The sequence below is a fragment of the Acomys russatus genome, chromosome 24 (assembly GCF_903995435.1).
Source record: "Acomys russatus chromosome 24, mAcoRus1.1, whole genome shotgun sequence".
Taxonomy (NCBI): Eukaryota; Metazoa; Chordata; class Mammalia; order Rodentia; family Muridae; genus Acomys; species Acomys russatus.
In genome coordinates this window covers 1,104,914-1,119,323 of record NC_067160.1, presented here as the reverse complement: position 1 = coordinate 1,119,323, position 14,410 = coordinate 1,104,914, and the positions used below count along the sequence as shown (strand labels likewise).

The 14,410-nt window shown below is 37.3% G+C and overlaps 1 protein-coding gene and 1 pseudogene across 1 annotated transcript; one reads left to right on the top strand and one right to left on the bottom strand.

Annotated features, from left to right (window-relative positions):
• Positions 1-534: 534 nt before the first annotated feature.
• On the bottom strand, positions 535-1,476 carry LOC127207610 (olfactory receptor 8H1-like). The gene has a single exon (XM_051167044.1). The coding sequence runs from the start codon at positions 1,474-1,476 to the stop codon at positions 535-537; it is 942 nt and encodes a 313-aa protein (XP_051023001.1).
• An 11,134-nt stretch (positions 1,477-12,610) lies between these two features.
• Positions 12,611-14,410, top strand: LOC127207444 (26S proteasome regulatory subunit 8-like; annotated as a pseudogene).

Genomic DNA, 14,410 nt, shown 5'->3' with positions numbered 1-14,410 from the left:
AGCATAGATTTTCATTTTTTCAATGTGTTATATCCATTTTGCTGTCTCATTAACATAAACCTACTATTTACTTTGGGCAACTGAGAAAACTGAACCTGAAATTTTCACTCACTTACTAAGAATAGGACATATAATGAGCTATTACTCATTAGAAAAAGATGACTTTTGAAGTAGTTAATGTGCCAAAATTGTTTCCTAACACAGATATATAGCAGTTTGTAATATACCAAATGCAATGTAAGCATAAGAATCAGGGGTATAATTTTAACATTTATACTATTTGCCATGAGAAACACAAATATTTGGAGCATGGTCTTAATATGCATGTCTTGATTTCTAATTATGAAACAGACTTTTAAAATCACATTCTGAGAACTACCTAAACTATTTTCACAAGGGAAGCTCCACACAATTAGGAACAAGAAACAAGCCTACAGGTACATGCAGAGAGAAAAGTCAAAGATGTGTTCAATAGGGAAAAAAAAAAAAAAAAAAAAAAAAAGAAGAATTCTGACATTCAGCAGCAGTGCTATTTTAATTTCTGGGGACCTTCGCTTTCTTCACAACTCTGATTACAGCGCTTTTCACTTCTTTATTTCTGAGACTATAAATGAGTGGGTTCAGCATAGGGATCACAATAGTGTAAAAAACAGAAGCCACTTGGTCCTTTCCCAGTGAGTAGGACTTACTTGGCTTTAAATAAGTAAAGATCATGGTACCATAAAAAACAGTAACCCCCACAAGATGTGAGGCACAGGTGGAGAAGGCTTTGTGCTTACCTGACGAAGAATTTATCTTCAAAATTGTAGAGAGAATGGACACATAGGATGAGGATATTGTGATAAGGGACAGCAGTAAGGTAGAGCCAGCTAAAATGAATATAGTGGCTTCCGCTCCATACGTGTCACTGCAGGACAAGGCTAAAATAGGGAATGTGTCACAAAAAAAGTGATGAATTACCTTGGAACTGCAGAAATTCAATGTGCTTAAGCAAAAGACAGTGACAGAGGAATCCATAGCTCCAATCAAGTATGACACAGTGATGAGAGTATGGGAGCGCCTTGTGGACATAATAACTGGATAGTGTAGGGGCTTGCAGATAGCTACGTAGCGGTCATAGGCCATTGATGAGAGTATAAAGCATTCAGCAGCTGCCAAGAGGACGAAAAAGTACAATTGGATGAAGCACCCCATGAAGGAAATGCTCTTTACGGAAGTCAATAGGTTCTGTAAGGTTTTAGGTGTGATGACAGTTGAATAACTGAGGTCAAGCAATGACAAGTGGGTGAGGAAGAAGTACATTGGAGTGTGAAGCTGGGCATCTAGACGGATGATGAGCATCATGCCTATGTTGCCCAGCACAGTGAGTGTGTATATCAAGAGAAACAGCAGCGCGAGGAACAACTGGATCTTCTTGGAATCTGTCAGCCCCATAAGCGTGAAGTCAGACTCACTTGTGTGATTCCTGGCTTTCATAGTGAACGTCCCTAGGATGTGGGGAAATGAAATGCAATATTTAGCCTGAATTATCTCAGAAAAGCTTTTGTGATTATGCATTTAAAAGTCTTTGTATAATTGTGTTTCTCTCAAATGTGGTATCATTATTTTACAATGTGTGGTAGTAAGATATTTAATTGAAATATATATAATCAGCTGAGTATGATTTCATATTGGTTAGCATACTTTATATATATAAAGTCAGATGAGTATGGTCTCATGTAGGTTAGCACACTCGAGGCTTGTAAAGCTGTACTATTCTGAATAAATTCCTTTAGAGTACAGGAAACACCATACTGTATAAACTACCGCTATCCATTTATTTTAGGTAATATAAACATTGCAAAAAGATCAAATTAGTTAAGAGAACTTAATACAATTGAATATATGAGTACGTAATAAGACTTTGACCCCAGAGTCTAGTCATGATGCTGTGTTCCTAATTTTTATCAGTTGAGTACTCACAATTGAAATATTGCACATATTGTGAAGAATGATATAAGATATATAATTTATCATTTAGTAGTGATTCCTTAATGGTGTTAATGAAGTTTGAGTAAAACAAATTTCTCCCACTTCGATAGGAATTTAATAGACTCAACTAAGAACTATTGAGTAGGACAGGATGTTTCTATTACCTGACAATCGAAAGTCATTGATTTTTAAAACTAAATTCTCAAACTATGGTTCTTTTAGAATCTTGTTCCAGCAATTTCGCATTTCTGTTGACAAAACATTTGTAATTTGACAATTATAAAATTATCACATGATATATGTTCACAGATAGTTTTAATGGATCATCTGTTTCACTTTAACTTATCTAATCACTTCAAATTTAAGAATACTTACTGTGAGTCAATTTTTTTGAGGAATAAGTGAACAAACAATATGTTCTTTTAAGATTTATGTCTAGTAATAGCATAGGATACATAAGGCACTTTTATTTTCTTTTATATATTTGTTATCACATTTTTATAAACTCATTATTTTAATTGGAATGTAAATTTAATCACTAACAATTTTATGCAGGTGTCAGTTAAATGAAAATTATCTTAGTAAGTCATGTCTCCAGAAAAGCCAGAGACTATTATAGTTTGAGAAGGCCAGTGTATGTTTCTGTCTGTGCTTGATTAGTCCAGGGTTCCTCTTATAAAGACAGTGAGCACCACGCAACATGTTGTCGTCTTCAGGGGCCAATTTCCAAGCAAGATTAGCTGGCATACTTTCAGAACCAAAGTTCAAGAACAAAGTCATCCAGGAAAGGAATGATCACTGTCTTCTTTCTGATACACCAAATTAAATCTATCTGCACATATTTTATTTAGTATGTATATTAAATTGACTCAATTGGTAAAAATTTCATGACATATATTCCCATAGAACAATGATGAAAAAGAAATAAATTTTTCTGTGATACATTAACTACTTTATCAGTAACCATTTGTTTCTTCTTACAGACATTTAAGTATTGATAAAGTTCAGAAATGTTCACAATAGCCATGCATTATTGTACCAGTGCAGTGTAAAAGCAGTAACCTAAACTTGTTCAAATATTTAAGTTTAAATAATAATTCATGTTATTTATTAACATGGCAATTTATAAACTTTGCTCTTATATTTTTAATCTCCCTCCCCCGTCCTCTCTCTCTCTCTGTGTATTATGGCCATTCATGTGGTTTAACTGACTTCCTTTTTCCTGTCTTTTTCATTATTTAATTATTCTTCTATTTTTCATTATTATTTTATTTCGTTTTCTTTTAATTTAATTAGCATATACTTATTGACTTATTGTACATAATAATGAGAACATTATAAGAACTTTTCATACCGGTGGAAAATGTACTTTAATCATATTATTGCTTCGTAACTCTCTTTTTGGTCCTGCTGCCTCCCTCTTAGTGCTCACTTTCATCCTTGATCATAGTTCCCTTTTAAACTTCATACTTGGGTTTTCTACATTCTACATATGAGAGAAAAAAGTAGTGTTTGATGTTTTAGTCACGTAATATGATTATGATGCCTTTGCATTCATTTTGAAATAAACAACAGGCTTTGGTCCATGTAATATCTAATATCTAAGTAGTAGATGTGATATACATCAGATCAACTTTACCCTCTCATCTCTAGATAGCCAATGATATTAGATCCATGGCTTCCTATTTGATTAGGCTGTATGTTTGCCACACTCTTTGTTGTGTTAAGTTTGTGGTCTTCATGTGTGTATTCAGGAATCATACATCTTGAACATGTAGTAATTGTCTTTATTTTTTATAAGGAAACTACATATCAAATTCTAAAACTACTTAAATCATTGACATTCCAACCAGCCATATGTAAGAGCAGTATTTGGTGTTTAAGTTTTTTGATAACAGACACCATGAAATGAATATCAGTATAGATTTGATTTGCATTCCCCCACATGTATAGAATATAAAAAGAATTCTATGTAGTTATATGTTACTTATCCCTCTTGAGAAATATACGCTTTATGTAGATATAGGCTACTTATGACTCTTAGAGAGATCTTTTCAATAGTTCCCTTATTGGAATCTCTTGTGTTGTTTTGGCATCTCATTCTTTAATTCTATACATATGTCCAAAGTGTTGTGGCTAATCATTGTTTTTTCTCATCCTCCTTATGAATCTGCATTCTGTTATTAATTTTACTTTCTATGAAAAGCTTTCTAACTTGTTAAAGTTCCACACCAAAACATCATGGTTACAGCCATCAAGTGATTCTATTTGAAGCCTTTGTTACAGTTCGAATGGCTGCAGTATGACTTTGTTTTTAGATCACTAGTCTCTTTCCTTGATTCATTTTTATGAAGTAACACCTTTGTGCTGACTCCCACTGGTGATGAAGCCAAGTATTTGCAAGCGTAAGGATATGATAAAACATCTACGTGGGAAATCCAAGTGCCTCCAGTTGTTTGAGCTCAAGAGTAGTTCAAACAAAGCACTTCTCATTTTTAATATTAAAGCAAGTAAATCTGAGGTGACGTTCACAGTTAGCTTAAGCAAATGAAGGAACAGTGATAAAATACAGCTGGTATTATGTTTTATCTTTGATAATGTGAAAAGAGGCAAGAATATGTCTCCTGGGGCTTTGTGTTTCCCAAAGAGGTGATGGGAAAATGACAGGGCATTCCATTAATGTCCTTGTTTTCAAGTGCATTCACTTATCATAGTTTGTGCAATTCTGTTTGAAGGTCACCTTGTGTAAAGAACATTATGCACCCTGCCCCATTCATAGTTCACTATAAATTTACAGCTTTCTTATATGGGTTCCAACACCATGGTGTTAGGTTCCTACAGCACTATGTATCATAGTGTGAAATGAGATATGCTTATACCTCCAGCATTGATTGCTTTCTGTCTGATCAGGATTGTTATTAAGTACTTTTTTCTTTTAGATATTTTTTCTAGTTTTGTTAAATGTCCTTAGAAGCTTGATGCAGATGAATCATTTTTACTAATATGTTTATTTTTACAATATTAATTATGTTGGCACATGAAGATGGAAGGTCTTTTAATTTTTTCATGTGTTTTTCTATTTAATAATACTTTAAATATGGTTACGTGAGGGTTTTTTGCTTATGAATTTTATTCATTTGCGCCATTATCATCTTCATTATGGAGGATTTGAGGTCATTTTCTTGTGCTTCAGTTGTTTTTGTGTTTCCAGGTTTGATTTCTCTGGGATAACTGGGTTCTGGAGATGCCATATTATTTTGGCTTTTGTTGTTTACATTTTTATACTGGCCATTCTTCTGTTTCTGAAGTTGGGTGGTAGTTTCTGGTGTCCTACACTGGCCTTTGAGAGCAGTTCATTGGTGAGTGTCTATAGGTTGAAGCCCCTCACCTGTGGGGATCAGAGAATCCTTCCCTGGATAAGCAGGTGAACTGGGTTCAGCTCCAGGGGACTTTGCTCCACACCCTGGCCTTTCCACTGTGTCAGCAGACATTGATGGTGGTGTTCTGCAGGCCAGGTTTCAGTCCAAAAGAGTGTAGGTACAACCCACTATACTGCGGTTGGCTGAGCTTTGGAAACCCTTCCTGCCTGTGGCCACTGGGGCCCTAGGGCCTTGGTTCAGTCTTCCAGAGAGTGTGGGTACCAAGCGCTAGCTAGCTTATGGCATTTTGCTGGGTCTGCTCAGGCCCCAGGGCCTTAGATCACTCTACCAGAGAATAAGGTACAGCGCATTACCCTGAGGTGTTTGGCTATGCTTTGGAGAATGTGTCCACAGCAGCCTGGGCCCCTCGCCTGAGACCTGGGGCCCTCGTGGACCTACAGGGTGATCTGAAGTCAGATCTATCCCAGATACACACTCTGAGATCTCTGGTGCTCCATAACCTACAGTTCAGGCAGAGAGAGTCTGCATTTGGCTGGGCTGTGGCGACCCTGGCAAGTGGCAACCGAACCCTGGGGCTGGACTGGAGGGGTGGTCTGAAGTCAGATCCACCCGTTCTCCTGGGTTCTTCCCTGGGCCAGCAGGTGCAGATGCTGGCACTTCACCGCCCACAGTTCAATCCCAGCTGTAGAGTCTGAGATATAGAGCACAGATGCAGCTTGCAGGCAGGTATGCATACAGACTCTGAGGACTGGGTACCCATCCTCCATGGACCAGTTGTATGGTTCGAGGCCAGACCCACCTGTGCTCTGCACTATGAGGCCCCCCTATCACCAAGGGCTCTCTAGGTCTTGGGTAGATAGGCCTGAGCCCAGTCCATAGGCTTGGTCCTGCTGATCAAACATAGAGCGCGGTCAGCACTGCTATCTTGGATCTGGATTACTTGTGTTTTGATCCTTAGTCAGAGAAGATTCTTTTACAATACGTCACAGTGGGACTCCTACCTGATGTAAATATCAATAGTTAATGACTGTTGAATGGTCAGCCCTAGACTGGACATCTAAAATAACCAGCTTCAAGGCAAAATTTAGGAAGAGTACCATCAGAAGTTGTTAATGACCTAAAAGCCTATGTGGACCAAGAAACTTTTGTCAGGAAAGCTGACTTCACTGATGATACATGTGGGCTGTTTGGATCCAGAAAGCTTCTCTTTGCTGGTATAGGCTACTTTGAGACTATGGCACACTTCCCAACAGATAGAACCTTCCAACCCAACCCTTTATGGCCCTACAACCAAAAACACCCTGAGACATGTTTGCATCACTTTTACTTCCCCAGAGAGACGGTGGCCCTTCAGGTATCTGATTAAAAACAATGTTGCTTCTGCAAATTTCTGTCAGCTTTCTTTGCTTTGAGTCACCTCAGTTAATCCAAATCTAACATTTGGTACCAACTGAAGAGATTTTTGGGTACTGCATACTAGCCTCCTATCTTTGTGACCTTTTTTCTCTCCCGTTACCCATATCCCCTTGTGTTCTAAGACTCATCCTATCAGGATTAGGTCTTCTTGAGGGCTCAGCATTGTTTAACAAACAATAATATGACTTGAAACCTCTGGGTTTTTGATGAGCTATGTAAATTTACTTGTGTCATCTCCTTATCTATTTTCCTCTCTCTCACTGTCTTCTGACGTCATCACTAGAGGCTCTTTGTTCTCTTTCCAGTGGACTACATCCACCACAAATTCACTGAGAAGGAAAGGACTGGCGAATGCCTAAAGACACCCAGATCCAGGTCTTCCCTCAATGTCAGGAGTTCCTCAGCTTTTTTTCCTTTTTTATTATTAATTTATTCATATTACATCTCAGTTGTTAGCCCATCCCTGTATCCTCCCATTCCTCCCTCCTTCCCGCTTCCCCCCTATTCCCCTCCCCTATGTCTGTGACTGAGAAGGACCTCCTCTCCCTGTATATGCTCATAGGGTATGGAGTCTTCTCTTGGTGACCTATTATCCTTCCTCTGAGTGCCACCAGGCCTCCCCATCCAAGGGACATGGTCAAATATGGGGCACCAGAGTTTGTGTGAAAGTCAGATCTCCTTCTCCACTTAATGGTGGAGAATGTCCTGTCCATTGGCTAGAGTTCCTCAGCTTTTGCTCTGAGGTTTTTGTCACCAGATTCCAACAGCCAGATCATTCTCCCATTGACAAATCAGGCTAGCTCCTAAAACTACTTTCCTACTAAAGGTAATGACTTGAGAAACAATTGTAGCATTACATTCCTCTGTTTTATGAGATGCAAACCAAATTGTTTTTATCCAGGGATATCTTTTTGGAGAGCCTGAAATTAAACCTCAAAAATTTAGGGCTCACCAACATCAGATTTACACGTTTTGTGCAACTTTACCTCTAGATCTGGACTCAAATCAATTAAACAACAGCCACAACTGGCCTTTTACAGGTACTTTCTACCTGCAAAATTATCACTAACTTAGACAAAGTCAATAGATAAAATGGCAAAAAGTATATTCTGGAATTCAACACTATCAAGTCTCTCCTTTTCCTTCATACCTGTCCTGTCCTTTATTTCTCCATTTCTGCCCTTTAGCTTTTACTGGCTCAAACTTCTAAACCTAGATCCTTAATCTCTCTCTCAGATGGAAATCTAGCTGATAAATCTCTTGCCCATAAAAAAAAAAAAAAAAAAAAATACGTAAAGTTAAGTTAGAAAATTGTCCTGTGCTATTTAAGCTAATAGAGACTTTGGTTTTATAGGATTTGGCTTACCAACCCCTGAAGCAAAGTCCTTCAAATAATTCACAGGGTCAGGCTGTTTGTTGGCAGCTGTGACTGACACAAAAGGAACACATAATTTCCCAAACTTTTCCTTCACTCTGTAACTGGGCTAGTAATACTTCCTAGGAAGCTATTTCCCAAGGAATATTTCCTCTTTTACAATTCTCAGTAACCTACCTGTTGTGAATCTAGGTGCTCTATGAGCCACTTACAGACATTTGACCTGTGATCATAAAATCACTTACCCTTTTCTGTATTTGGCCTAGCCCTATCTGCCTAGGACACAGATATCATCTCCTCTTATATCCATAGTAACTTGCCTAACTGAAATGCTCTTTTTTTTTAAATTCTTTAAAAAGGTACTTTATTTTCATATTACAACAACACAATTGAGAGATTTTAAACTTATTTTTTTAAAATGTTGGAGGCTTACAACATTAAAAAAAGTTAAAAATCATTGGCTTAAAATGTTTACCCTCATTTTGGTAATATTATTAAGCTATAGATGTTGGAGGTTTGTCTGATTAAGTGTTCTAAATATCTAAATTTGGGCAACATAATCTACCATATAACCCAACTGAAAAAAAAAAACCTACATGACCATCTCATTATATACCAAAATAGCATGGAGCAAAATTCAACACAATGTCATGTTGAATGTATTGGAAAGATTAGGGATATAAGGCATATACCTAAACACAATATGTAGCAAGCCTGTAGCTAACATCAAATTAAATGGAAAAAAGTAAAACCAAACAATTCCACTGAAATAGGGACGTAACTAGCCTTCTCATTCACAATGTATCTTTTCAATATAGTACTTGAGGTCCTAGTCAGAGCAATAAGACAACTACAGACCAAGGAGCTACACATTGGAAAGGAAGAAGCCAAAATATTGCTATTTGCAGATAATATGATAGTATAAGCAACCCCAAAATTTCAACAAAGAACTCCTACAGCTGAGTAGGAGTAGCTACAAATTAACTACAAAATATCAGTAGGCCTTTAGCATACAAATTACAAGTGGACTGCAAAAGAAATTAAGAAAGATAAGTTCTTCAAAATAGCAACAAATAATATAAAATACCTTGGTGTAACTATAACCAAGCAAGGGACAGACTTGCATGACAAGAACTTGAAGTCTCTGGAAAAGGATATCAGAAGATGAACAGATGTCCAATATTTATGGATAGCTAGGATTAAGAGGAGCAGGGGCTCTTTCAGACTTGTACTCTGTGGCCTGCTTTTTGATAACTCTCCCAAGTATGGCTGTCATATCATTAAATTAACAGCAACAAAACATAGTATAAAATTAATTTTGCATACTGTTTCCTTTTGTGATGGTGACCTATTTGTCACAGTTTGCTAGTTGATTTAGAGTCTGCTGATTATGTTGTCTAATCATTACCAACTAAGATTATTGAATGTTGCATTGGTCTCAAAAATGTTGATAAATTTTGGGATTCTAAAGGGTGTGAATCATGTAAAAATAGCACCATTGACCACACAAATAAACTATGTCCTAGAATTCCGAAGTGTTCATTCTTCCTAAGAGGCTATTAAAAATTAATTTCAACATAAAATAAATTGAGAGTTGTATAAATCTCTCCTTGTTCTATTTCAGATTCATGGCCTATTTCTTTTGCTACTTGCTGTTGTGTGCATATATGCATATGCATGTAAATATTCCTAAATACCAATGAGTTGACTTTATATTATGGAACTTATTTTTTTTCAGAGTTGATCATTAGATATTGGAAATCCAATTTGTGTGCACTTCTCCATGGATGATTATTTCTATACTCTCAAAAATTTTAGTTCCAGGTGGTTCTCTGTAGTGTTTAGGCCCATGTGGTCTTTAGTCAGTTCATTTTAGCATGCCTATTGTTGTCTTTATCTGGTGCTTTCTCAAAAAAATGGGAATAGGGCTTCCTCAAGATCCAGCTATACCACTCCTAGGAATATACCCAAAATGCTCCACCACACAACAGGAACATATTATCTGTTAAAGTTAGCATTCATATTCTTGTGATAGAAATAGACTAGTAATTGGCATAACCATGATTTGTTCAAATAACAATTTACTTGTATTATTTAATTTTCTATGCAGCCTGCAATAGCACTTTCAAAGCACTGGAATTAAACACTGTATTATATATGAGTTGTATGGGTACAATGCTTCATATTAGAGTAGAAATATATATAGTTTGTGAAGAACAATCTTAAATGTGAATTTAAGTACCAATGTATCAAAATTAAACTTATTTTGCATTAATATACAAAATTTTACATCAGAGAATTAAAAATAACCTGTGAGTAACAATTCCTATCTACTCAATAATTAATTTTATTTCTTCCCAAGTCTCTGATGTGGTTGAAGACCAGATAGTTTAATTTTATAATTAAGCTTAGTTGTTTAGGGGTTAAGATGTTTTTCGGTCTAGATAGATGTTTTAAGATGATAAGGATGAGATATGCTAGATATTGATTTATATTCATGAGTTTAGATGAAACAAGTTAGCAAACATGTTTTCTTCAAGGTTGCCAAATACAAATAGGCAAAACACTGTAAATGTACCATTTATATAATTCCTAATTTTTTTTTTGTGGTTCTTTTTGTGGTTTAGTATATATATGTGTGTGTGTGTGTGTGTGTAATAACAAAATGTATATGTAAAAAAGAAAATAGGGCTGGAGAGATGGCTCAGCCGTTAAAGGCTAGGCTCACAACCATAAATATAAAAAAGAAAATAAACAGTTATTAATTGAAAATAACAAAGCAAAAACAAATAAGTAAAAAGGTATTTAATGAATACTGTATTATAGGCAATATCTTGCAGCTTACCCTTTGTAGCTTATTGTTACCATGTCTACTCATGATACCTACAGATCTAGTCCATTTACTAGAACATCTGGTTAATATTCTATGTTATCAGTATTCCATAATTTATTGAAACTTTTCTCTATGAGAAGAATATTTTTCATTAATTCCTTTATTTGTTCATTTTTCATCCCAACCACAAGCCCACATCCATCTCTTCTCTCCTGGTAATTGTATGAATAGTTATAAGAACTACCCATACCATTAAGAACCCTATAATGTGTACAATTCATGTGTATCAGTTTTTTAAATATCTAAAAAAATTTAAAAAGCATTTAAGACAGATCTCTTGCCTCAAGCCCTTAAAAATAGTTTGGGTGGCCATCTTCTTGTGACTCTGAGAACTTTTCTAGGACTACAAAAAAGTTGGGCTGAAGGCTTCTTTTCATCAATTATCCACTCTGTTTCACTCACTCTCAAAAAGCTTAGAGATTTCAGATACAATTAACATCCTCCAGGTGCAACTCAAATCTGATTTCAGTCATAATCCAAAAATAAAAAGGTTTGACCACTGCTATTGGTGGGATATGTGCACTCTTCAAGAAACAATGCTACTTTTATACCCCAAAACCCAAATTGGTTAGAGATTGGGCCAAACAATATAGGCAGCAAACAAATAAAAACAAAACAAAACAAAAATCAAAACAAAAGACAACAAAATACCGCAATGACAAACATCCTTCTATTAATGGAATTTTGGTTCTATTCCACCTGTGTTCTTCCATAATCATGCTATTCCTCCTTATTAAATTTGTACTTTTGTTTTACCCTTGTTTAGGATATTTTAAAAAATTTCTCCCTGCATGAAATCACTGACATAACTAGGTCCACATTAGGATAATAGATAATCAGTATATATCCCCTATTAGGTTCTCTAATCCTTAGTCTCATCTCGCTCACTCTATTGCTCTATATAATAGACTGTGTTTATATTGCCTTTAGCAGTGCAGGATACCAATCATAATATCCACCACATCAGACCTAGTTAATCCTCCCTCTACATGAATTCATTCTGACCTATGGCCCTTTAGAATCTGGGAGCACAGACTACCCCCTACTTCCTATACTCCTCCCATGTAGAGCATTTAATGATAGGATGCATAATCTCATACTTTGAGACTGTAGCAGAACTAAGAAAAGGTGGTGAGTGACATTAGAGTTGAAAAAAATGTAACTTGCTCATACAAAACACATAGAAAGAAAAAAATCATAGTCATATTATGTATGATCCAATGACCTGAGCCGAGTAGAGACTGTTGGACATAATAACTGAATGATGCAGAGTACTGCATATAGCTATATGGCTGTCATAGGCTCCTGTAACATTAAGAAACATTCAACTGGATCTACCTGGAACTCCTCGGTCCCATAGACATACATTCAGTCGTATATGTATAACTCCAGACATTTATTGTGAATAGCCCTCAACTGTTGAGAAATGAAAGGTAATGTTTATTTTAATGGTTTCTAAAGCGTTTTATTTATATGTATATTCCAGCAATTGCATAATTACTTACAAGTGTCTCACACTGTTTGTCTATAAATTCTTTTTATTGAAAAAGACTAAGATGGGAAGAAAATGAAAAGATGGTGCTTGATTGGTCAGAGCAGATAGAACTGGAAGAAAGGAGGAAGTGGACTCTGTCAATAGTATCTGTCCAATGTTGAAGAACTCCAGTCCATTACAAATGATAAGACCCAGAATCCCCAGAGACTGCAGGCACAGAGGAATGTGCTAAATGCAAAAGCTTGTGTATTTTGGGAGGAGCTGCAGCTGCTGCAGGAACAGAGCTCCTATGTTGGAGGAGCAGTGCATAAGAAAAACAGGTGTTCCAAAACATCATGACCGGTGGATCGGGGCCCAGGGGGTTCTGCTCAACTATTGTACTAGCCAAGGACAATACAAGTAGTAAACATCGAACCCCTACTCTGATCTACCCAATGGACAGGACATTCTCCTGTTATGTGGAGAGCGGGGACTGACTCTGACATAAACTCTGGTGACCCACATGTGACCACTTTGCCTTGGTGCGGAAGCCTGGTGTCACTCAAAAAAAGAATAAGTAGGCTACCAAGATGAGACTTTATAGCCTATGACCATGTAGAGGTGGAGGAGTTCCCGCTCAAGGGGAGGAGAATAGGGTGAAAGTGGGAGGGAGGGAGGAATGGGAGGATACAAGTGATGGGATAACAATTGAGTTGTAATCTGAATAAATTATTAAAAAAAGTAATTATCTTCAAGTTGCCAGGTTGGTTGGCCAGGATTTATTTTCAGGTTAATAAATTTGCCACAGTGAAGATATTAGGACATTGTCAGAAGTTTGTTCTAGGTGATCTCCCAGTAGCTCTTCTCTGATTTAGGGTGAAACTGGGAATAAAAGTTCATAAGAAATGGGAAAAAAAAAAAAGAAAATAGAACAAAAAAAGAATAAAAGCGTTGTTCAAGATCCACCTTGAGTGCAAATTTGTTGTTGATGTGGACTAGAACATCGACAGCAATGATGTGACACCTAATTGCCAGGTTGCTCTAACAAATGACAGCTACACTGTGCCTGCATAAGAGCCTACCTAATAACATGGACTCTCTGGTGTCACTAATGATGGTGGAACAGGTACCGGACTCAACTTAAGAGATGATTGGTGGACTGGACAAGGAGATCAAGAAGTCATCGAACTGCCCATGAAGCACCCTGAGCTCTTTGAAGTGCTGGGCATTGTACAGCCAAAGGGAATGCTTCCGTGCGCCGCCCGCCCCCAGGCACTGGGAAGACATTGTTCACCCACACTGTGCCTCATCATATGCACTGTACCTTTATTCGTGTCTCCGGTTCTGAAATGGAATAGAAAATGATTGGGGAAGGGGCAAGAATGGTGTTTTGTTTTCGCTTGAAAAAATGTCCCATTGGTGATCTTCATGGATGAGGTTGACTCTAATGGCTCTTCACAGCTCGAGGGAGGCTCTGGAGGGGACAGTGAAGTACAGCACACAATGGTGGAACTGCTCAACCAGCTGGACGGCTTTGAGGCCACCAAGAATATCAAGGTTATCATGGCAACTAGTAGAAATGATATCCTGGACTCTGCCCTGTTTTGTCCTGGGAGGGTTGCCAGAAAAATTGAATTCCTATCTCCCAGTGAGGAAGCCCAGCTAGATGTCTGAAAATCTCAGACAATGAAATTGACCAGAGGGATCAACCTGAGAAAAATTGCTGAGTTGGTGCTGGGAGCTTCAGGGGCTGAAATGAAGGGTGTCTGCACGGAAGCTGGCCTGTTTGTTCTGCTGAACTGCGTGTCCACGTTACTCAGGGGGACTTTAAGGTGGCAGTAGCCAAGGTCATGCAAAAGGATAGTGAGAAAAGTATGTCCATCAAGAAGCAATGGAAGTGA

Bases quoted from the DNA above. Each gene is read 5' to 3' on its own strand.
- LOC127207610 (XM_051167044.1), bottom strand. From the start codon at position 1,476: ATGAAAGCCAGGAATCACACAAGTGAGTCTGACTTCACGCTTATGGGG.